Source organism: Myxine glutinosa, chromosome 8 (genome assembly GCF_964187855.1).
Source record: "Myxine glutinosa chromosome 8, kmMyxGlut1.1, whole genome shotgun sequence".
Classification (NCBI taxonomy): Eukaryota; Metazoa; Chordata; class Myxini; order Myxiniformes; family Myxinidae; genus Myxine; species Myxine glutinosa.
The window spans coordinates 23,192,709-23,216,949 of record NC_136268.1 but is presented as its reverse complement, the minus strand read 5'-3'; the positions used below and the strand labels follow the sequence as shown (position 1 = coordinate 23,216,949).

The following is a 24,241-nucleotide window of genomic DNA, read 5'->3' as shown; positions in this document are numbered from 1 at the left end:
TCATGTAAATAGAGGGGGGGGGGGGGGGGGTTGTCACCGTACTCGCAAGCCGTTCGCTTTGGCTTTGCGAATGGACCAAACCATTTCATGTAAATAGAGGGGGGGGATATAATTTTAGATATATATATAGTACGGGCATGCCCTAGTATCTATAATTCCAGTAATCTCTGTGTGTCTGTGTGTCTGTGTGTTTGTGTGTTTGTGTGTTTGTGTGTTTGTCTGTGACCGCTGTTTCTCGACAACCACGGGTCCGATATACTTTAAACTTGCCAGGTATATTGCTGGGGACCCGAGGATGTGCCTTTTCAAGGTTTCATATTAATCGGACAAGTAGTTACCGAGCTATGGCGATTTCTTTACCAAACTCCGCAAGCCGTTCGCTTTGGACCAAACCATTTCATGTAAATAGAGGGGGGGGGGGGGGGATTGTCACCGTACTCGCAAGCCGTTCGCTTTGGACCAAACCATTTCATGTAAATAGAGGGGGGGGATTGTCACCGTACTCGCAAGCCGTTCGCTTTGGCTTTGCGAATGGACCAAACCATTTCATGGACCAAACCATTTCATGTAAATAGAGGGGGGGGGGATTGTCACCGTACTCGCACCCACGTACCCACGTACCCACGTACGGGCATTGCACCCACGTACGGGCATGCCCTAGTATGTATAATGTATATATATATATTGTTGTGGTTTTGGAATAAAGGATAATTACTCCTCGTAGGTAGATGCACCACAACATGAAGCCTCGCGATAGTTCAGTTATTTATTAGTGAATGTAAGCGTAGTCCTTTCCCTGTGTTAGTTTTGCGTTGAGCAGGCCCGTGAGTAGGGCGGTCTTTTGGCAATAGCATGCCACGTGGCAGGCCTGTTGAAGTCTGGCGAGGCCGAAGGGAGGCGCTGCAGGAGGGAGTGGCCGGTAAGCAATGAGCCGCCAATCAGGGCTCGGGGGGAGTGGCTAACCACGACGATGAGAGGTGGGGTTTGGAACATTCAAGTAAGGCCAGGGCGGAGCCATAAAACCCTGCTCCGAGCCCCCCCCCCACCTCAGATGAGTTCGGAGTTCTCAGTTCAGTTGAGTTCAAGAGAGTTGCGCGTCAGTTCAGTTGAGTCGGAGCCCCTGTGAAAGTGAGTGGAGTTGAGTTGAGCTTGAGCACGCACGAGAACGCGCCGCAGAACGAGTGCATTGAATTGCCGGTGATCGAGATTGTACACGAACTTTCCCCGTGCCCTGTGCCCTGCGCTCTGCACTGTATCAACCGCGCTCGAGAAGACGACCCGTGCCGGGCCACAGATGCGTGATCTCCTCCTGCCTGCCTTCTCCCGCATACGTGCTGTGACCGCCAGAGAGCCACGCCGGGCGAGCTGCCCCGGAGCGACCGACGGCAAAGCGCGTTTGGCACGCGAACTTCTTCTCTTCTTCTCCCCGTGTGTGTGTGAGTGGGCCCTGTGTCTGGGGATAAGTTAAGATTGATTAAGCTTCTGCTCTGTGTCCCCTTTCCTTCTGCGAATCATTTTACATAAATAATAAATTGTGTTATTCCTCTTATTTGACCGTTCCCGTCCCTTCCATTGATTGGCTTCGCATGGTACGACTAGAACCGCTCAAATCGGGTTCCATAAAAGTAACGGCACGAGTCACGTGATACGCATACCGCTCGGGCGTACTCGATTAAGCATGGCTTGTGTGAGGTACGGTACCCGCTTTCGTGGCAGTGTGGGTTAAAGGTAAGTGCGACGTTGACCCGATACCCTTTTTCACGCTTTCTCCGGAAGTGGCGATTCGGCCTCGTGGACACGAAGACCCAGGGGGGGGGGGGGGAAGGGGTCTAATCCCCCCTTTGTAACGGGAACGGGCTTCGGGAGATCCGCAACAATATATATAATTTCAAAACACACCTGGTCACAAGTGTGCCTCACTGACCGGGTCCTCAGTCGAGGTCATCAGCATCATCCCGTTTCGGCCCTTCAACATCGATACAGTCAGCTAAAGTGGGCCAGCAGAGGCACATACGCCTCCACATGCAGCAGCTACACCTGGATGCGTACACACCCCCACCCCCAGCCAGTGAGAACACAGACTACAACAACAAAACCGCCTCCACTCCCAGAATCCACAGCCCCTCATCCACTCACTCACACACCAAAAAAACAAAACAACCGACCACCACCCTTACAACATGCACCACTCAAACAAAAACACATTCATGCAAAACTACACCCACTCCTGTCGATCATGTGCCTTGTAGTTCCGACTGTCCCGAACCATTGTTTCTCACTAGCCCTTTCCCAAGAGCACACACGAACCAAAGACCACATGCCCGTGACCAAGCCAGAACAAGGAGGAAATGTGACTGCCCACTATCTTAGCCAGGGTCAGAAGTGAGCATAAGATGGCGCAACCGCTTCTCTTTTCCTTTTACTCTCGAATGTTCGACGATCACGTCACACTCTGTCCAATCACCGAGGTCTATCCCATCATCCATCTCGCCTCCACCAATTACGAAGGCTGGGGCATGGCCTCCTCGTTACGAGTTGTTGGGTGGTGGAGTCCAATCCCTTTCGCGAATGTTCGGATGATGTCAAAGGCCATGAGGCGGGGCTTGGTCGGCACGATCGGCAAATGTGCCGGGTTTGTTGGACCTGGTGGTGTGGTGAGCGAATGAGTCCATTTGTTATAGTTGTTGTTTGGCGGGCTTTTTAATTGTAATAAAGACGGAGGGAAGATCACAGGGGAAATTACACACTGGGGAATTAATCTTTAAGCCCTAGAATTACTTAACACAAAGCCACGCCCCTCATGGCAACATGCAAACACTCTTTCCCGGACAGACTGCCTACTTATGTACATCAAGATGGGTTCTGCTTCTTCGCGACAATCGGAGCATGCTAAACCTACACGATTCTATCTCGACTGAGGTATTTCATCTCCCTACCCCCACAAACGTAACAATATATATATATATAAATATATTTACAGTATGCACATAAATATGTTTACATACATATGACTGTGATGCACGTGACTGATGATGTCATGAAATGACGAGGTAATTTATACACAGTCTGCCCAACAAACAAGTATCCGATTGCCAAGTGTAAATTAGACTTTAAGCCGGTTGGCCCAGCCAAATTGATTCCCAAACCTTCAAGACCTAAAGTATTTTCCCACCTGAATGTCACCTGCCAACTCCGAGAGCACACCACACCCAACCCATTTTATTATGTGGAAGAGGTTGTGTAAGTGCTGAAGTTGTGTTTTTGCTTACCGATCAATCGTTCAGTCACTCTGCTCTGATGGCATTATCGTTGCATCAAACGTGATCCCCGGATTAGCAAGTTTGAGTACATCACACCTGGACTACAAAAGCACAACCGTTGGTTTTGTTCAGGGAGGAGACCTGCCAGAACTAAGGATGAACAAAACTGTGTTATGACGTGCACGGCGGGTAGTTACCCCACACCGTGAAGCGAAAAGTGGGGTTAAACGATTGGTTCACTTCTGTCTGCCAATCTGTCTGTCCACGAATGTCTGTTTATGATTGAGGAACAACTTGATCTCAATTGAAAGTTCTATTTTCAACAAGTCGAAACATGAATCTGAAAACGAATCTGTAGTTTAACAGAAATTTGGCTCTGAATTCGTCCCAATTGTTCATACGCTTTAAAATCTTTGTTTTATGTAGTTGAACACTGTAGGACACAAACTGCCTTTTTGGAACTTTCAAACACCTTCCATTTAGCAGTACCTGGGCATGTAATATGAGGTGGTGCATAAAACTGCATCAATGGTGCTAAACTTCCTGAATTTTTTTTACATGACCTTGAAAATCATTCTTTTATTTCAAGTGAATTTTATACTTGAACACTGCGGGGATGTAGGGGGTAAGGTGTTCTATGAACTCTCTAGTTATGGAGAGGTAGTTGTCTTGCCACACATTTAGTGCAGATTGGGAGTGCTGGACGGCGGACATTGGTTTGTAGGTCCCATTACAAGTCCAGGCAGAGCCAGCAGATGTATCATATCGGATGTTGATTTGGGTACATCTGTTGTTGTGGCTTCTCCAACATCAACACGACACATTTAAAGGCGGAGCATTTTTAAAAGTAGTTGTCATTTGAGGAAAACCTGGAGTTGTTTTTGAGTGACCAAGGACTCGATGAAGTCTCTATTTAGAAGGACACGTGGCAGTTGAGGTACAGTGAGTGCGCTGTTCTTCAACATGAGAGGTGCGAGACTGTGATGTCAATGCAAGTTTCACATTTAAACAGTTTACTGTGTGTATGTGTGTGTTTCTACCAGGCTAAGAAAAGCAAGATGTGGAGGTCCACAGTAGGCCATGAGGCTAAGGCGCTTGCAGAGAATGATGAGGAATGGGACACTGACCCAAACTTTGAGGTGAACAGAAAGGTTGAATGTTCCTCAAATTGATAGTGTTTATTTTTTACCTGTGACACGTTGCAGGTCTACAACAGCTTCGCGTTGCTGTTGTTGGCGGTCGATATTTGAAATGTGCACCCACAGGTCGGACAGCTGCCACATCTGTCGCTTGACCACACCCACATGTGTTGCTTGACCACACCCACATGTGTTGCTTGACCACACCCACATCTGTCGCTTGACCACACCCACATTTGTTGCTTGACCACACCCACATCTGTCGCTTGACCACACCCACATCTGTCGCTTGACCACACCCACATCTGTCGCTTGACACCCACATCTGTTGCTTGACCACACCCACATCTGTCGCTTGACTCCACCCACCATAGCATGAGACTAAATTATATGGCCCCCATCTTGGTTTTTTGGTAGGCCTAACACATGAGGCCTGTAGGCCTCTGCTGATTAATACACTGCATGGGTTTGTTGCAATTATTATGTACTGTCTGTAAACAAAATGAAAAATCTAATAATATGTCAAATAATAGTAAGGTTTAATCAAGCCCGTCAGAATGCACGGTACGTCAGAATGCATGGTAATCAAGCGTTACAGTATGTTACGTAATGGAGCCTTACGTTACGCAAATTACTAAAACCATCGGCTTTGTTTGGGTTGAGTGTTATTCACGATGTGGGACCCCGGAAAATCTATGCACATGGGGTGTGTGCACACACACTCACCACTAGTGCACACATGCTAGGGTGTGTATAATGCTAGCACATGGGGCACTCGGCTTAATGTCTATCCGATGGACAGCACACACACACACTGATGCTTCATCACACCCGTGAAACACCAAGATGGCAGTTTATAGCTGGGTCGAGGTGCAAACCAGCCTAGACAGCTGAAGCGAGTGTGCGACCTCTAGGTCTAGGTCATCCTGCCAGCAATAGGCAATAGGTGCAACAGTGAATTATATATTTATATATACAGTGGCCTCCATAAGTATTGGAACAGTGAAGTTAAATTTGTTATTATTCTATACTAGCGGAAACCCTTGGAACATCCACGGAAGGGAGGATGTGGTGTATGGACAGAGTGTACCATTATGGATGGCATAGGGGATTTGCTTGTCCGAGTAAGAGTTAGGAAGAAAGATGAGAATGAAGAGTGCGGAAATGAACAACGATCGCCGACACTGGCACAAATGCATGCTCTGGATTGTCCACTCAGTGGACGGCTTGCTTTCGCCTTCGCCTGTCCAATCAGCGGACGGCTCGCTTCGCCTTCGCCCAGCAGACGCCAATACGATGGCGTCGTAAGATGGCGTCGTATCGGCAGTTAATCGGATGCTTTTGGGCCCCAACGTCGGCTAATTCAGATTTTTCGAGTATGGCTGTACGTGATAAACAAAGAGCGCGGTTCCTAGATCGTAAATCCATTAGTGCCGTGGGCATCGGGTCACTGGGTGCGGCGTAAAAGGGATAACAAAGTCGAGTCCTTACGCTATTATTATATAGACTAGCCGAAACCCGTGGAACATCCACGGAAGGGAGGATGTGGTGTATGGATAGAGTGTACCATTATGGATGGCATAGGGGATTTGCTTGTCCGAGTAAGAGTTAGGAAGAAAGATGAGAATGAAGAGTGCGTATATGAACAACGTATTTATTGCAATCTACTTAAATGACAACGCTACGATATACTTTTGAAAAATGAATGGATTTGTAATAGGAATCGACATAGCACCACTCTGGGATTGTCCACTCAGTGGACGGCTTGCTGTCGCCTTCGACTGTCCAATCAGCGGACGGCTTGCTTCGCCTTCACCCAGCAGACGCCAATAAGATGGCGTCGTAAGATGGCGTTGTATCGGCAGTTAATCGGATGCTTTTGGGCCCCAACGTCAGCTAATTCAGATTTTTCGAGTATGGCTGTACGTGATAAACAAAGAGCGCAGTTCGTAGATCGTAAATCCATTATACTGTGGGCATCGGGTCACTGGGTGCGGCGTAAAAGGGATAACAAAGTCGAGTCCTTACGCTATTATTATATAGACTAGCCGAAACCCGTGGAATATCCACGGAAGGGAGGATGTGGTGTATGGATAGAGTGTACCATTATGGATGGCATAGGGGATTTGCTTGTCCAAGTAAGAGTTAGGAAGAAAGATGAGAATGAAGAGTGCGGAAATGAACAACGATCGCCGACACCGGCACAAATGCATGCTCTGGATTGTCCACTCAGTGGACGGCTTGCTTTCGCCTTCGCCTGTCCAATCAGCGGACGGCTCGCTTCGCCTTCGCCCAGCAGACGCCAATACGATGGCGTCGTAAGATGGCGTCGTATCGGCAGTTAATCGGATGCTTTTGGGCCCCAACGTCGGCTAATTCAGATTTTTCGAGTATGGCTGTACGTGATAAACAAAGAGCGCGGTTCGTAGATCGTAAATCCATTAGTGCCGTGGGCATCGGGTCACTGGGTGCGGCGTAAAAGGGATAACAAAGTCGAGTCCTTACGCTATTATTATATAGATACTCAAGAAATTTGGATTTGAAATCCAAATATGAATACGAGGCAAGAGTACAGAAGGTCATCTTTTATTTCTTTGTATTTCTATACATATATGGTTTACCATTGTAGAACAATAACAGTTTTTATGTTCAGTCCCCCCATTTAAGGTAAGTATACGTATTGGAACAAATGACTGGCAGGTTTTTTTTTGTGGTGTTAATTGTTCACACATAAACAACTGATGGTGCCATTAACAACAACCAGGGCTTAAAGTATCATAATCTACCATTCACAGAAGACTTTGACAGTAGAATTACAAAGGCTGCACTGCAAGATCCAAACCTCTCATTAGCACCAAAAATAGAAAGGCTAGATTAGAATTTGCTCAAGAAGTACAGAGGTGAACCAGTATATTTCTGGAACAAAGTTTTGTGGACAGATGAGACCAAGATAAACCTTTACCAAGGCAATGGAAAAATGAAAGTGTGGAGAAAGGAAGGAACTGCATCTATCTATAATTCCAGTAATCTCTGTCTGTACGTTTGTACGTTTGTACGTTTGTCTGTCTGTGACCGCTGTTTCTCGACAACCACGGGTCCGATATACTTTTAACTTGCCAGGTATATTGCTGGGGACCCGAGGATGTGCCTTTTCAAGGTTTCATATTAATCGGACAATTACTTACCGAGCTATGTCCAAAAAACGATTCAACCAATCAGAGAGCAGCGAACGATCGCGTGTGCCGGCGTTGCGAATGGACCAAACCATTCCATGTAAATAGAGGGGGGGGGTTCTGTGGTCGTTGCGAATGGACGAAACCATTTCATGTAAATAGAGGGGGGGGGGGATTGTCACTGTACTCGCAAGCCGTTCGCCGTTCGCTTTGGCGTTGCGAATGGACCAAACCATTTCATGTAAATAGAGGGGGGGGATATAATTTTAGATAGATATATAGTACGGGCATATATATAGTACGGGCATGCCCTAGTATGATACAAAGCAAACTACGTCATCTGTGAAACGTGGTGGAGGTAGTGTCATGGCTTGGGCTTGCATGACTGCCTCTGGACCTGGCTCACTCAACTTTATTGATGATGTAACTAATGATGGCAGAAACAGAATGAATTCAGAAGTATACAGAAACATTTTGTCTGCCATGTACCAGACAATGCCTCCAAAATGATGGGGGGTCACTTCACCATGCAGCAAGACAATAACCCAAACACACCGCCAACGCAACCATGGAGTTCATCATGGGGAAATAGTGGAAGGTTTTAGACTGACCAAGTCAATCTCATGATTTAAATCCAATGGCGCATGAATTTCACTTGCTGAAGAGGAAACTAAAGTCAGAAACCCCAAAACCAAACAACAACTGAAAATGGCTGCAGTAAAGAGACAAAATATCTCCAAACGAAGATACAAAGAGTTTGATGATGTCACCGAGTTACAGGTTCCAGCCTGGTGTTGGCTTAGCGGTTAGGGTGCCGGCTTGGGATCCTAGGATCCTGGGTTCGAATCCCGGTCGATCACTGAATTAACACCAGGGGGGTTGACTCAGCCTGTCATCCTTCCGAGGTCGGCAAATTGAGTAGCAGCTTGCTGGGATGAATGATCCCGGTGTGTACCCCGGTTTAGAATAGGTACACCGTATCCCAACGCATCGTAAGAGGCGTCCAAGGGTTGGCGTCAGGAAGGGCATGCGGCCATAAAAACATTGCCTAAAACAGGGCACCATGATTGTCATGGGGCCCGCAAGGCTAACCCCCGCCCTGGCGGGGAAAATGGCCTTAAAACGATCATTCATTCATTCATTCATTCATTCATTCACTGAGTTACAGGCTCGATGCAGTTATTGTATGCAAGGGATATGTAACCAAATACAAAGTATTATACTGTAGCGGTTACCGCTGGATGCACACAATCGCCTTGCACCGGCCAGAACATGGCCAGACGCGCCTCTCCCGGGCATGCCCGGACTCACTGTTCCCGGGCACGCCCGAACCTCCCGGGCACGCCCGGTCTCGTCTTTCCCGGGCATGCCCGCTCTCGCCTTTCCAGGGCTCGCCCAGAGCGTCCGGGCATGCCCGCTATCGCCTTTCCAGGGCTCGCCCAGAGCGTCCGGGCATGCCCGCTGTCGCCTTTCCAGGGCTCGCCCAGAGCGTCCGGGCATGCCCGCTATCGCCCTTCCAGGGCTCGCCCCGAGCGTCCGGGCATGCCCGCTCTCGCCTTTCCAGTGCTCGTCCAGAGCGCCCGGGCACGCCCAGCCTCGACTTGCCAGGCCGCAGCCAAACACGCCCGGGCAGGTCCAGACTCGCCTTTCCAAGGCTCGCCCTTGACACCCGGGCATGCCCGGTATAGCTTTTGCCGGGCAAACTTCCCGACATAAATGTGTATATATATTGCTGCCCGATAAACGGGCTTTTGTCAGAATACCTGAGCTGTTTTGTTTCAATAAAGCAACTTGGACGAATTCCGTCTTTGGTCGCGTCACTTCTTTCGACTCGCGTTGGAGCGCAGCTCCTTCACTGGTGACCTACCGACATGGACACGGCAGTGACTCTTAAACTGCCTACCTTCTGGGAGGCTCACGCAGCTGTTTGGTTCGCCCAGGCGGCCTCCCAGTTCGCCCTGCGAGGCATCACCGCGGACGACACCCGCTTCCACCACGTCGTGGCAGCGCTCAGTTCCGCCACCGCGGCCCGCGCCCTGAGCCTCCTCGAGCACCCGCCAGCTGCCGACAAGTATGACGCGCTGAAGACGCTCCTCCTCGACGCTTTCGCCCTCTCGCCGGCGGCACGCGCACGGCGCCTGCTCGACCTGCCCGAGCTCGGCGACACGCGCCCGTCCGAGCGCATGGACTATATGCTCTCGTTGCTCGGTGATCACTCTCCGGATTTTCTGTTCCGCGAGTTGTTCCTTCGCCAGCTGCCTCACCCGGTACGCCTCGCCCTGGCTGGCATGTCGATCACCGATCCCCGCGCCCTCGCCAGGGAAGCCGATAAGATCTCCTCGGCGGGCCAACACATCGGCGCGGCTACCTGGAGCCTGCCGCCGTCCGAGGCGACGCCCACGACGCCCGAGCGCCCTGCGCGGTTGGAGGCCGAACTGCCGGTGAAACTGGCGGCCGCCACGCCGCACCGACCGCTTCCGACACGACGGCCGGGGCCTCCACCTGACCAGGCGTGGTGTTATTACCACGCCAGGTTCGGACACAAGGCTCGGACGTGCCGACCCCCGTGCACTTTCGGCAAGTCGGGAAACGGCCGGGCCGGCGTTCATTCCCAGCCATGAGCGCCGGCCACTCGGGCAACTTGCTTTTTATTCGGGACAAAGCGTCCGGGCGGCGTTTCCTTTGTGACACCGGTGCCCAACTGAGCGTCATACCCGCCTCCTAGCAGGACAGGCGGGACGCCGTTTGCGGCCCCTCTTTGGTCGCTGCTAATGGCTCGGCCATACGCACTTTCGGCCCGCGCAACGTCACCCTCTGCTTCGGCAGCCAGCGCTTTCAGTGGACCTTTGTGACCGCCTGCGTCCCCATGGCTTTGCTGGGCGCCGACTTCCTCTGCGCGCACGGGCTGCTGGTCGACGTCAAACGTCGTCGCCTTGTCAACGCCGAGACCTTCAGCTCCCTGGCGTGCACGATGAGCAGCTCCGCGCCGACCGAACTGGCGTGCGCCCTCCCGGCAGCGAACGAGTTCGCTCGCCTGCTCTCGGAATTCCCGGCCCTCACACGGCCGACGTTTTCAGCCGTCGCAGTGCGGCATGGGATCGAGCACCACATACCCACTACGGGCCCGCCGGTCTACGCCACGGCCCGCCGCCTCGACCCGGCCAAGCTCGCCGTGGCAAAGGCCGAGTTCGACGCGTTGGAGCACCTCGGCATCGTGCGGCGCTCCAATAGCGCGTGGGCCTCACCACTGCACATCGTGCCAAAGCCAGGGGGCGGATGGCGCCCATGTGGCGACTACCGCCGCCTCAACGACGCTACCACCCCCGACAGGAACCCGATCCCGCACATCCAGGACTTTTCCGCCCGTTTGGCGGACGGGTCATATTTTCCAAAATTGACCTGATACGGGGATACCACCAGGTACCTGTCTGGGCGGCCGACGTCCCGAAGACGGCCGTCATCACGCCGTTCGGCCTGTTCGAATTTTTGAGGATGCCGTTTGGCCTCAAGAACGCGGCCCAAGCGTTCCAGCGCTTGATGGACGGCGTGCTGCGCGACCTGCCATTTCTTTTCGTCTATCTGGACGACATCCTCGTCGCCAGCACGTCCCGCGCCGAGCACCTCCTCCACCTCCGAACACTGTTCGGTCGCCTCAGCGAGCACGGCTTAATTGTCAACCCGGCCAAATGCCACTTCGGCACGACGACCGTTGACTTTTTGGGCCACCGCATCACCAAGACCGGGGCCGTGCCGCTGCCGATCAAGGTCGAGGCCATCACCACGTTCCCGCGCCCCCGTTCCATCAAGGCCCTACAAGAGTTCCTCGGCATGGTGAATTTTTATCACCGATTCGTGCCCCGCGCTGCTCAGCTCATGCAGCCCCTTCACGAGGCCCTCCGGGGCAAGCCGGCCAAGCATGACATCGTTTGGTCCGCGGCCATGGACGTGGCCTTCGCGAGCGCAAAACGGGCCCTCGCCGACGCAACGCTGCTGGCTCACCCGGTGCTCAACGCGCCCATCGCCCTCACTACGGACACCTCCAACTACGCGGTGGGCGCCGTCCATGAACAATGGGTGGACGGGGTTTGGCAGCCACTCGCTTTTTTCAGCCGGCAGCTCCGGCCGAACGAGTTAAAATACAGCACGTTCGACCGCGAGCTGCTCGGTCTATTCCTGGCCGTTCGCCATTTCCGACACCTCCTGGAGGGCCGCCCATTCACGGCTTTCGTCGACCACAAGCCGTTGGTCTACGCAATGGCCAAAGTCACGGAGCCGTGGTCGGCCCGCCAGCAGCGCCACCTCTCCGCCGTGTCGGAATTCACCACGGACATCCGGCACGTCGCCGGCAAAGACAACGCTGTGGCCGACTGTCTTTCTCGGGCCAGCGCGAACGCGGTCCACCTCGGCGTGGACTTCGCGCTCATGGCGGCCAACCAGACCACCGACATCTCGGTGCAGGCCCTCCGGGCGGCGGACACGGGCCTCCGCCTGGCCGACATCCCCTTCCCGGGCACCGTCCTGCTCTGTGACGTCTCCCAGGGCCAGCCTCGCCCCATCGTGCCCGTTTCCTGGCAGCGCCGCATCTTCGCCTCCATCCACGGCCTTTCTCACCCGGGCCGGAAATCTTCTCAGAAGCTGGTGTCGGCGCGTTTCGTCTGGCACGGCCTTCGACGGAACGTCCGCGACTGGGCCAACGCCTGCACGGCCTGCCAGCGGGCCAAGGTCCACCGCCACACCCAGGCCCCGCTGGCACCTTTCACCGTGCCTGCACGGCGTTTCGACCACGTCCACGTGGACCTGGTGGGTCCCCTGCCCCCATCGCGGGGGTTCACCCACCTGCTCACCATGGTGGACAGGACCACCAGGTGGCCGGAGGCCGTGCCCCTCACCTCCACCACCACCGCCGACATGGCGCAGGCGTTCATCGCCACCTGGGTCGCGCGCTTCAGCGCACCGGCGGACATCTCGTCCGACCGCGGCCCACAGTTCACGTCCGAACTTTGGGGCGCGGTCGCCCGCTCGTTGGGGGTCACGCTGCACCGCACCACGGCCTACCACCCCCAAGCCAACGGGTTGTGCGAGCGGTTTCACCGCTCCATGAAGGCCGCACTCATGGCCGGCCTTCAGGACGACGGTTGGACCGACCGGCTGCCGTGGGTCCTTTTGGGCCTCCGCACGGCCCCCAAGGAGGACCTCCGGGCGTCCGCCGCCGAGCTCGTCTACGGCCAGCCGCTCCGCGTCCCGGGCGAGTTCGTGCCCGATGCTACCAGTCCCTGGTCCGCCGCACACCAGCGCTCGGACCTCCAGGAGGCCGCCCACCGATTTGCCCCCGTGCCAACGTCCCGCCACGGTGGCCCCCAGTCCTACGTCTCCCCGGCGCTTCGCACAGCGGAGTACGTCTTTGTGCGTCATGACGCGCACCGGGGGCCACTCCGGCCGCCGTACGACGGGCCCTTCCGGGTCCTGCGACGGGGCGACAAGTCCTTTGTCGTCGACGTTGGTGGCCGGTCGGACCGGATCTCTGTGGACCGCCTCAAACCGGCGCACATGGACGTCGACCGACCACCACGGTTGGCCCTTCCTCCGCGGCGAGGCCGCCCCCCGTCCACAGTTCCCCCCGCTCGACCACCCACCACCATGTCGGACCCCTCCCCACGACCCTCCAGGGGTCGCTTCGGCCGGGTCATCCGGACCCCCCTTAAATTGACCCTGCCGGTGCAGGTCGATTCTGGAGGGGCGTGTGTAGCGGTTACCGCTGGATGCACACAATCGCCTTGCACCGGCCAGAACACGGCCAGACGCGCCTCTCCCGCGCATGCCCGGACTCACTGTTCCAGGGCACGCCCGAACCTCCCGGGCACGCCTGGTCTCGTCTTTCCCGGGCATGCCCGCTCTCGCCTTTCCAGGGCTCGCCCAGAGCGTCCGGGCATGCCCGCTATCGCCTTTCCAGGGCTCGCCCAGAGCGCCCGGGCATGCCCGCTATCGCCTTTCCAGGGCTCGCCCAGAGCGTCCGGGCATGCCCGCTATCGCCTTTCCAGGGCTCGCCCAGAGCGTCCGGGCATGCCCGCTCTCGCCTTTCCAGTGCTCGTCCAGAGCGCCCGGGCACGCCCCGCCTCGACTTGCCAGGCCGCAGCCAAACACGCCCGGGCAGGTCCAGACTCGCCTTTCCAAGGCTCGCCCTTGACACCCGGGCATGCCCGGTATAGCTTTTGCCGGGCAAACTTCCCGACATAAATGTGTATATATATTGCTGCCCGATAAACGGGCTGGTCAGAATACCTGAGCTGTTTTGTTTCAATAAAGCAACTCGGACGAATTCCGTCTTTGGTCGCGTCACTTCTTTCGACTCGCGTTGGAGCGCAGCTCCTTCAATACTACTATAAGTTACTTGAAGTTAATCTGTTCCAATACTTATTCTTACCTAAAATGGAGGGGACTGAACATGCAAAGTGCTATTGTTCTACGATGGTAAAACATATATGCATATAAATACCAAGAAATAAAAGATGACCTTCTGTATTCTTGCCTCGTATCATCTTTTGATCTCAAATCCAAATTTCTAGAGTATTGAGCAATAACAACAGATTTGACTTCACTGTTCCGATACTCATGGAGGGCACTGTATATATAGTGGAGTGTACCTATATGTATATACTATACTACCGCATCTATTACTACAGTCAACTACATTTTATGTTCACAGTTGCTTTTAGTATTTCCCATATCTGTAAACTTATAATATGACATGCAAGCGGAAGAGAATGGGATGTGAAACTTCCTCTCAACTATTGGCAATATTGTGCAAAGGTGCATGGGAAGTACAGTACAAACATTCAAAATGTCGACACTCCACAGTCACTGGCAGGAACAATTAATTTAATTATCTGAGGCAGTTATTAACTTTGGGTTAAGGATACTTTCTACGAGTTAAACGTAAACAATATAGGGTTTGAATATGGGTTCTGAGCGTCATGAGGCACTGGTTCAGATGGGAACGTGGGTATGTCTCGGAAGGAGGATGAGTCCAAAGGTGTCCTTATCGCACGCCACAGGTAAATAGGTCATGGCTGCACTCTTTGGATTGTTGCACTTCTGATGTTATTCTTTCCTCCATCCTCCCTCAACCCACTTGAGTTATTCCACAAACCCACCCCTGGGGTATGTATGTCCCATTACCAATCAGCTTGCTCTCGCTTGCTAAGCCAGCCGTTCCTTATCAGCCTGGATTCCATCTCTAATTCCAAGCTGCATCCTCACTTGCATTCCTCCATTGCTCTATCCTCTCATCTGTAGACCCGACTTCCTGCATCTGCTATCTCATGCCTCTCCATCCAGTACTTCAAGAGTACTGCCCATAATCACCTGACGCTTTCTCCGACACCTACCACTGCTCTCTTTTACTCTCGCTGAACCTGAACCCCATTCCCCAATCACACCCCTTTCCTTTCTGCCACTCAACCACTCCTGTGTGATATCTTTGGATCCCACTTCCCCTTTGATGCTCTTGTCAGTCTGTGAAGCTGCTGGCGTCCATCGATTAGGTTCTCCATGAGACTGGATTTCTGTCTAAAAACAACAAACCCAAAGATTGCGGAACAGCAACGTCATACAATGTACCCATGGTGTCTTTCGTGAAGAGTAGGCGAGTTATCACCGACATCATGAACAAATTCCAAATTCCTACCCTAACCAGGAGAGGGCCCTGCATCAGTGGCACAGTCAGCCATTTATGCCACTCGCAGCCTTATGCTGCATACAGAAGAAGAAGAGAAGGAGAAGGTGGTGTGACGTCATTACCACATAATGGATGGTGCTAATGAAAATGAGAGATGTGAACATAATTTACCATAGAAACATTGTCCAAACGAATGTAATTATTGCAATTTGTGAGCCACTTGTGGTACCTGACAAGACCGTTTAGAAGACCAGTTGACACAGTGGGACCTACAATGAAACTCACGTTCAGCTGATATCCATGGAGTCCATAATAAAATAAATAAATAATAATGATCACGGGTTTATTATCTCCAATGCAGCAAAGACACGTCTTAAACACAAAGGTAATTTTGTAAACTTACAGCGGGTGTATGATTAGTAATTTCATTTCTGGTTGACTATAAACAGTTAATGACACAAACTTGGATTGTCCCTGCTACCAGAATGATGTCTCGGAGAGAGAACAACGATGGGGAGCGAAGACTGTGGAGGGGTCGGGCAGACAAGAGCACATCAGGTATGTGGGCTGTGGGTGGGGTGCCCAATGTGGTATTTGGGCTATGTATGTAGCTATGTGGGCTATGTATGTAGCTATGTGGGCTATGTATGTAGCTATGTGGGCTATGTATGTAGCTATGTGGGCTATGTATGTAGCTATGTGGGCTATGTATGTAGCTATGTGGGCTATGTATGTAGCTATGTGGGCTATGTATGTATGTAGCGAGTAGGCGAGTATGTAACTATCTGGGCTATGTATGTAACTATGTATGTATGTATGTATGTATGTAGCTATGTGGGCTATGTATGTAACTATGTGAGCTATGTATGTAACTATGTGGGCTATGTATGTAGCTATGTGGGCTATGTATGTAACTATGTGGGCTATGTATGTAACTATGTGGGCTATGTATGTAACTATGTGGGCTATGTATGTAACTATGTGGGCTATGTATGTAACGATGTGGGCTATGTATGTAGCTATGTGGGCTATGTATGTAACTATGTGGGCTATGTATGTAGCTATGTAGGCTATGTATGTAGCTATGTATGTAGCTATGTGGGCTATGTATGTAGCTATGTGGGCTATGTATGTAGCTATGTGGGCTATGTATGTAGCTATGTGGGCTATGTATGTAGCTATGTGGGCTATGTATGTAACTATGTGGGCTATGTATGTAGCTATGTGGGCTATGTATGTAACTATGTGGGCTATGTATGTAACTATGTGGGCTATGTATGTAGCTATGTATGTAACTATGTGGGCTATGTATGTAGCTATGTGGGCTATGTATGTAACTATGTGGGCTATGTATGTAGCTATGTGGGCTATGTATGTAGCTATGTGGGCTATGTATGTAGCTATGTGGGCTATGTATGTAACTATGTGGGCTATGTATGTAGCAGACAAAATTAATATGTATTCTGATTGTTTTGTTGTCTCTTCATTAAAAACCACCTTTAGAGGCCATTTTTCCCCGCAAGCGGGGGTTGGCCTTTTTCGGGAACTGTGGTTGTTGTTGTTTTTCGGTCCCCTTTTTGAAGCAATGTTTTACGGCCGGATGCCCTTCCTGACGCCAACCCTTTTTGCCGCCTTCAACGACAAACAGGGAATTACCAGTGAACTGGTACTCAATTAGCCGACCTCGGAAGGATGACAGGCTGAGTCAACCCCCCTGGCGTTAAATTCAGCGATTGACCGGGATTCGATATTCGGTATTCGATATTCTTCATTGTGATATGATTATTCGTAATGGGATTTATTCCAAAACATCCATAAATGTCACTTTATATAACTGTGTCTTTTGAAACAATTTAATGTATGGTAGGTACATTTGACACAGTGGGACTGGTACAAGTGTCTGGTACAAGACCTCTGGCAGGAAAGGTTGGGAGAATACCCTCCCCCCCCCCCCCTTGCTCCCCGCCCCCGCCCCAATACTGTAAAAGTAGGCACCTCATGCACGCGAAGCATAAATCGGCAATACGTAATTCGTTAATGTCTGTCCGTCCGTCTGAAAACATCAGATTATGATCGAGGAACAACTTGATTGCAATTGAATGTTATATTTCGACCACAAATCGCAAAATGAATCGGAAAATGAATTTGCAGTTAAGCAGAACTTTGTCTCTGAATACGTCCCGATCTTAGTGTTTTTAAGGATGTTATAAAGGACACAAACAACAGGCATGGATCACTAATCTAACGCGTTCGGTCGAGTGGTGTAATAGCCACAGTGTCAATGGCGGTAAAACCCGGAATTAATTTATTTATAAGAACAGTACAATCTTCCTTATTTTTATTTCAATTGAATTATATACTTGAACAGCATATAACACAAATTGCCTTCCTGTTACTTCCATACACCTCCAGTTTTGCGGTAGTGGGACATGTTAAATAAGGTGGTGCATAAGACTTCTTCAATGGCGCTAAACTTCTGGAATTAAAAAAAACGACTTTTACAATCATTATTTTATTTCATTTCAGGCATATACCTGAACACTGCGTGGTGTAACGTGTTCTATGAACTCTCCAGTTGCTTTCATGGTGATGTCCCAATACACCCCGGTTTACCCTAACCCATGGTGATGTCCCAATACACCCCGGTTTACCCTAACCCACGGTGATGTCCCAATACACCCCGGTTTACCCTAACCCATGGTGATGTCCCAATACACCCCGGTTTACCCTAACCCACGGTGATGTCCCAATACACCCCGGTTTACCCTAACCCATGGTGATGTCCCAATACACCCCGGTTTACCCTAACCCATGGTGATGTCCCAATACACCCCGGTTTACCCTAACCCACGGTGATGTCCCAATACACCCCGGTTTACCCTAACCCACGGTGATGTCCCAATACACCCCGGTTTACCCTAACCCACGGTGATGTCCCAATACACCCCGGTTTACCCTAACCCATGGTGATGTCCCAATACACCCCGGTTTACCCTAACCCACGGTGATGTCCCAATACACCCCGGTTTACCCTAACCCACGGTGATGTCCCAATACACCCCGGTTTACCCTAACCCATGGTGATGTCCCAATACACCCCGGTTTACCCTAACCCACGGTGATGTCCCAATACACCCCGGTTTACCCTAACCCACGGTGATGTCCCAATACACCCCGGTTTACCCTAACCCATGGTGATGTCCCAATACACCCCGGTTTACCCTAACCCACGGTGATGTCCCAATACACCCCGGTTTACCCTAACCCACGGTGATGTCCCAATACACCCCGGTTTACCCTAACCCATGGTGATGTCCCAATACACCCCGGTTTACCCTAACCCACGGTGATGTCCCAATACACCCCGGTTTACCCTAACCCACGGTGATGTCCCAATACACCCCGGTTTACCCTAACCCACGGTGATGTCCCAATACACCCCGGTTTACCCTAACCCATGGTGATGTCCCAATTCACCCCGGTTTACCCTAACCCACGGTGATGTCCCAATACACCCCGGTTTACCCTAACCCATGGTGATGTCCCAATACACCCCGGTTTACCCTAACCCACGGTGATGTCCCAATACACCCCGGTTTACCCTAACCCAAGTTCGTTGGCTGTCGTGGTGCACATTTGTTATATAGTTCTCAACCAGGGAAAGGAAATATGGAGAAGCAGGAAAAAGTCAGTGTGCAATTGGAGAATTTTAAGCAAAACCATTAAAAAGAGAGGGAGCAGACTGCTATCGGGTAGAGTAACCGGTGATATATCACTCCACATGAAAGGAAACAAGACTACGACGATCAACACCGTATGAACCATCGAAATGTTTTTTAAGGTTTTCATGATCAACAAGTTGTTACAAACATAATTTGTTTTTCCAGGTCGTTTGTAAAACTTTCTGTTCTGAGTGTCCAATTCAGAGTTGTAGTGAATTATCTTCTTTTCGAACATTGTTTCCATGTTTAATGGAGGACTTGCAGAATTGTTAGCTTCCATGTCAATCGTTGCATTTCACATGGTGATGCCGAGCCGTCACTCTCGCTGATTGGTTTAATAAAAAGACCACATATCATCCTTCACAAACGCATTTTATACCCACCTGTGAATGTCAATGAGAATATAAAATTAAGTGAAGCACATGGAAAAAGGATATTTTATATCATAGTTGTTGTTGTTGATGTTTACCCAAGGACAGTTCTCTTGAACAAACCAGTGGCACAGACACAGCCGATTGACCTCTCAGGAGTGACCCAGAGATCCCCAACATCCAGGATGGTGCACCCCCCACCTTCACTAAGTCATAGCCATGACAGAGTTATAGAGGGAGGCAAATAGTGAGAGAAAGAGAAAGAGAAAGAGAAAGAGAAAGAGAAAGGAGAAGGGAGAAGGGAGAAGGGAGAAGGGAGAAGGATAAGGATAAAGATAAGGATAAGGATAAGGATAAGGATAAGGATAAGGATAAGGATAAGGAGGAGAAGGAGAAGGGAGAAGGGAGAAGGAGAAGGATAAGGATAAGGATAAGGATAAGGATAAGGATAAGGAGAACAAGGAGAAGGAGAAGGAGAAGGAGAAGGAGGAGAAGGAGAAGGAGAAGGAGAAGGAGGAGAAGGAGAAGGATAAGGATAAGGATAAGGAGAAAGAGAAGGAGGATAAGGATAAGGAGAAGGAGAAGGAGGAGAAGGAGAAGGAGAAGGAGAAGGAGAAGGAGAAGGATAAGGATAAGGAGAAGAAGGAGCAGGAGAAGGAGGAGAAGGAGAAGGAGAAGGATAAGGATAAGGATAAGGATAAGGATAAGGAGAAGAAGGAGAAGGAGAAGGAGAAGGAGGAGAAGGAGAAGGAGAAGGAGGAGAAGGAGAAGGAGGAGAAGGAGAAGGAGAAGGAGAAGGAGAAGGAGAAGGAGAAGGAGAAGGAGAAAGAGAAAGAGAAACTTTTGAGGTCCTTTTATTACAAAAATATAAAAGTGTGTATGTACAATTTACAAATCCAAAAAATCCCAACAAAACAGGTGAGAATAAGAAAGCAAGGAAACAACGAGTATAACAATTAATCATTTCATTGTTGCAACAGCATAAAATAAAGCAACACGACCAAAAATATATGAAGACTTGATTATTTAAGAAAGAGATAACACCAACTCATTTTGGCGAACTTCACAAACATTTTTCAAACACCATTTTTCCACAAACACATCAAGTTCAGCCATGATCTTGGAAAAATTAAATTCAAGTTTTACCCTTGCAGAAACAAGCGCAGTGTAAAACGTCATGACGTTGAATTGGTGAAGCCGTTTACCGTTACGCTTCTCCTTTCTGGACAAGTATGTAGCAAGTTTTGCTGTTGCTACAAAGAAACACAACAGTTCATATTTTTTTGTCTTGTGTACATTTCTTTTTGAACCCAAAAATAAAGGAGCGAAAAGTAAATCTGAAATTCAATTTGTGTGACACAAAGTTCAGCCAGTGAAATAATGGAAAAAGTCTTTCACAGCCAATGAAAAAATGAAATGCATCCTGATTTACAGAGCAAAAGCATGCAGATATTGGGGCAAAATTCCTCACATGTGTATTGCATGGGATGATCCAGTGGGCAATGCGTCACTGGAGATCTCCTGTTCTTTTGGTGATTTGCTTACAATACATCGCTTCCCATACAGGTTCAGTGGGGGGCCCTGCAGGGAGTAGTCTCTTCCAGCGTGCTACTCCGTTTAATGGAGAAACACTGAGAATTAGGGACACGCAACACCTCTACAGGTTCTTTCTGCTTGCAGCTTGCAATTCATTTGTCCCTGTGCTAACAGGTGGAAGTTATCTGGTGGAGCAGTCAAAAATCAGTTTAGGGAAATATGACTCATCAGGATGTTCATGTGTATTCGGAGTCCATAATACCCGTAGCTGATGACCTTTTTGTACGACTTTCCTCAATATTAAGCCGATTGTCCTCTTGGACCGAATTCTTGTCATATTTGAAATTTCTTCCACAGTCTTCCACCCTACACCAGAGTTTAGCCGTAGGTGCCATACTTTGTTTATGCCTGCATCAATAAAGCGTTGGCACAAATCACGGCTCTTGAATACATCAGGGAAGAGAGGGTTGAAAAACAATGGTTCAACTTTGAACATCCCTGGGGAGTATGTGTCCTCTTTGCGACTCACTGTAAGACCTTTCCAGGCATTGAGAAGGCTCTGGTAGAATATAGGGAGCGTTGCTGTATTCACATCCTTGAGGTGGGTCAGGAATACTTAACGACCATAGCCGAGTCTGCCCGCCTGTTGCAAAATATGACAGGCCAATGGGTAGTTTGGCAGGTGCTCAACATATAGAAGGCACTGAATGGAGCACAAGCGAAAGGCCATGAGGCGGGATTTCACGTGAACAAGGCCTTGGCCTCCTTCAGATGAAGTATGGCATATTACTTTTGGCCTCAGCCAATGATGGCCTCCCCAAAAAAGGTCCACAAGTTTGGCCTGGATCGTTCTAAGTATCACTTCCGGCGGTTGTAGGCAAATTAAACGATGCCATGAAGTTGCAGCAACCAAGTTTCTGGCAACTAAGACACAGCCCTTAAATGAAAGGTGCGGTAGGGCTCTTTTCCACAGGTTCAGTCTCCTCTCCATTTCTCCAATCAAGCCTTCCCAATTATTTTTCCATAAATTTTGTGGAACCAATGGACACACCAAGGTAGTCGATACCATCTGCCTTCCATTCTAAGTTTTCCGGAAGGCGAGGTAGATGTGTCGAGACAGGGAGGCAACTATTAAGGTAAGGCACCCAAATAGCTTTGCTTTTCCTCCAGTTAACTTTCAGGGAAGAAGCCTGGAAAAAGGTTCTCAAGGATTTAACAAGAGCATCAACATCCCGGTTGCTTCTGATTATGACGCACACATCATCTGCATACGCTGATATAGTCAATGGTGGACTCCTTGGGCAACACGTCAGGCCAGAGATATTCTCCCTGAACGAACAAAGTAATGGTTCCATTGCTAACGCAAAAAGCAATCCTGAGACTGGGCAACCCTGCCGTACCCCTCTCTGAACCTGTATGGGGGAAACGAGTTCATTGTTTACCTTAATTACACTAGAGCTGTCAGTGTACAATAGAGATATGAAGGCTCTGAAATTAACTCCACAGCCACATGCTTCCATAACACGCCACAAAAAAACATGATCAATACTGTCAAAGGCTTTTTCAAGGTCTAGAAACATTATTCCAAAATCATTTTGATCGATTCAAGTGCCCATTAAATCCCGAACTCAAAAAATGTTGTCATAAATGGATCGACTGGGGATGCAGAAAGTCTGATCGGGTAGGACCAGGTCACCAATGACTTTATTCAGACGATTTGCCATTGCTTTTGAAAACAGCTTGTAGTCGGTGCACAATACTGAAACTGGTCTCCAATTCTCCATCCGCCGGAGATCTCCTGACTTTGGGAGGAGGCTCACCACTGCTCTCCTTAGGCTTGATGGCATTGCACCAGTTCTCAGGGATTCTTGGATTTCATTTAAGAGTTCTGGACCTAAAAGGTCCCAAAATTCCAAATAAAACTCAGCTGGTAGGCCATCAATTCCTGGAGCTTTTCCAGATTCCATTTCAACCAGAGCACATTCTAATTCAGGAAGGGTTAACGGCACATCCAGCTCCAGCCGTTGAGTCTCAGTCAGGGATGGGAGATGGGAGGTAAAGAGTTTCATCTGATCCTCACAAACATCTTTTTTTGCAAACAGTTCTGAATAGTACTTTCTAATGGTATTTTTTACCCCATCAGAATTTGCAATTACATTTTCCCTGGGGTCCATAACTGATAAAATAACCCGAGCTGGCTTCGTTTCGGATTCGAGGTGAAAAAAGGATTTGCTCGGGCTATCTGATACTTTAATGTTTTTTATTCTTAATCTAACGAATAATCCTGCAGCTTTCTCCTACAATAGTTCCCGAAGTTGGGTCTTTCTTTCAAGGAGTAACTTATAGTTTGCCTCATTATCTTGTTTCGCCAGTTTGTTCTCCAGTTTTAGAATTTCAGTTTCTAACCGAGCCAGTGTGACTCGACTTTCATGAGTGACATATGAATTAAACTGGTGACAAAACAGCCTCATATGGGTTTTCATATTGTCCCACCACAGGGTTAATGGAAGCAAAACGGGGCTTTTTTTCAACTACTGCTATCCATAGATTGCGAAAGGCTTCCTTAAAAAGGCATCATCCAAAAGCCTCGTGTTAAATTTCCAATAGGCACTAGTATGCTTAAACTGAGGAAAGGATAGGCCCATAGTGACCATGTGGTGGTCAGAGAAAATAGACGGGACAATATTTGAGAAGGTTATCATATTCCTAAACCGTGGGGTGATGTACCATCTGTCAAGCCTCGCGAAGGACACTTGACCATTGGAACATCGACGCCATGTGTACTGTTGGTCATTTGGGTGTATCAAGTGCCATACATCAAGAAAACCCACGACGGAAAGGAAATGGGAGAGGTCACCATGGGCTTTGGGATGTGGTTCTGGTGAGTTTCTGTCCAATTTGGGCTCAAACGTGCAATTGAAATCACCCCCTATGCATATGCACTGATTGAGGTCAAACTATTTTAATTGGTTTACCAATACAGTAAAGAAAGTTTTACGATCAGTACTTTCACTTAGTGCATATTGTTACGAATTTGGTTAGTGATATATGTAGAGCAGAGTAGATCTGAGTAGGTAACATGCTTCGACTGTCGCGATAGGGAATCTACCTGTAATAAGTTCTGTGTGTTTAGGCGTTTTGTCGGTCAAGGTGTATAACTGTGGATCTACCAGGAGATTCGGGTGATAGGTAGTGGAGGGGTTAATGAGTAGAGCCCTTGTATGTCTCACCTTGTAGTCAAACCTTTGTCCCTTATGGCACTGCAGACCACATAGACACTAGTTAGGACCTTTAGTACAATATTAATGACGCCCTTCCCCCCTGACATGACTTAGGAAGAAATCGGGCTCTGACACCGCCGATAA

General features: G+C 49.6%; 1 protein-coding gene across 16 annotated transcripts in view; it reads left to right on the top strand.

Moving 5' to 3' along the window:
* Positions 1 to 24,241, top strand: part of LOC137432285 (hematopoietic lineage cell-specific protein) — a 96,577-nt gene that overhangs the window by 25,890 nt on the left and 46,446 nt on the right. For 9 of the 16 annotated variants that reach the window (XM_068124091.2, XM_068124093.2, XM_078782992.1 and 6 more), the window contains exons 2-4: positions 2,833 to 2,919; positions 4,304 to 4,399; positions 15,732 to 15,805. In XM_068124091.2, coding sequence (XP_067980192.2) covers positions 2,833 to 2,919; positions 4,304 to 4,399; positions 15,732 to 15,805 — 257 coding nt within the window. The remainder of the gene's footprint in view (positions 1 to 2,832; positions 2,920 to 4,303; positions 4,400 to 15,731; positions 15,806 to 24,241) is intronic. The other 7 variants (XM_068124092.2, XM_078782999.1, XM_078782998.1 and 4 more) reach the window with 1 other exon arrangement.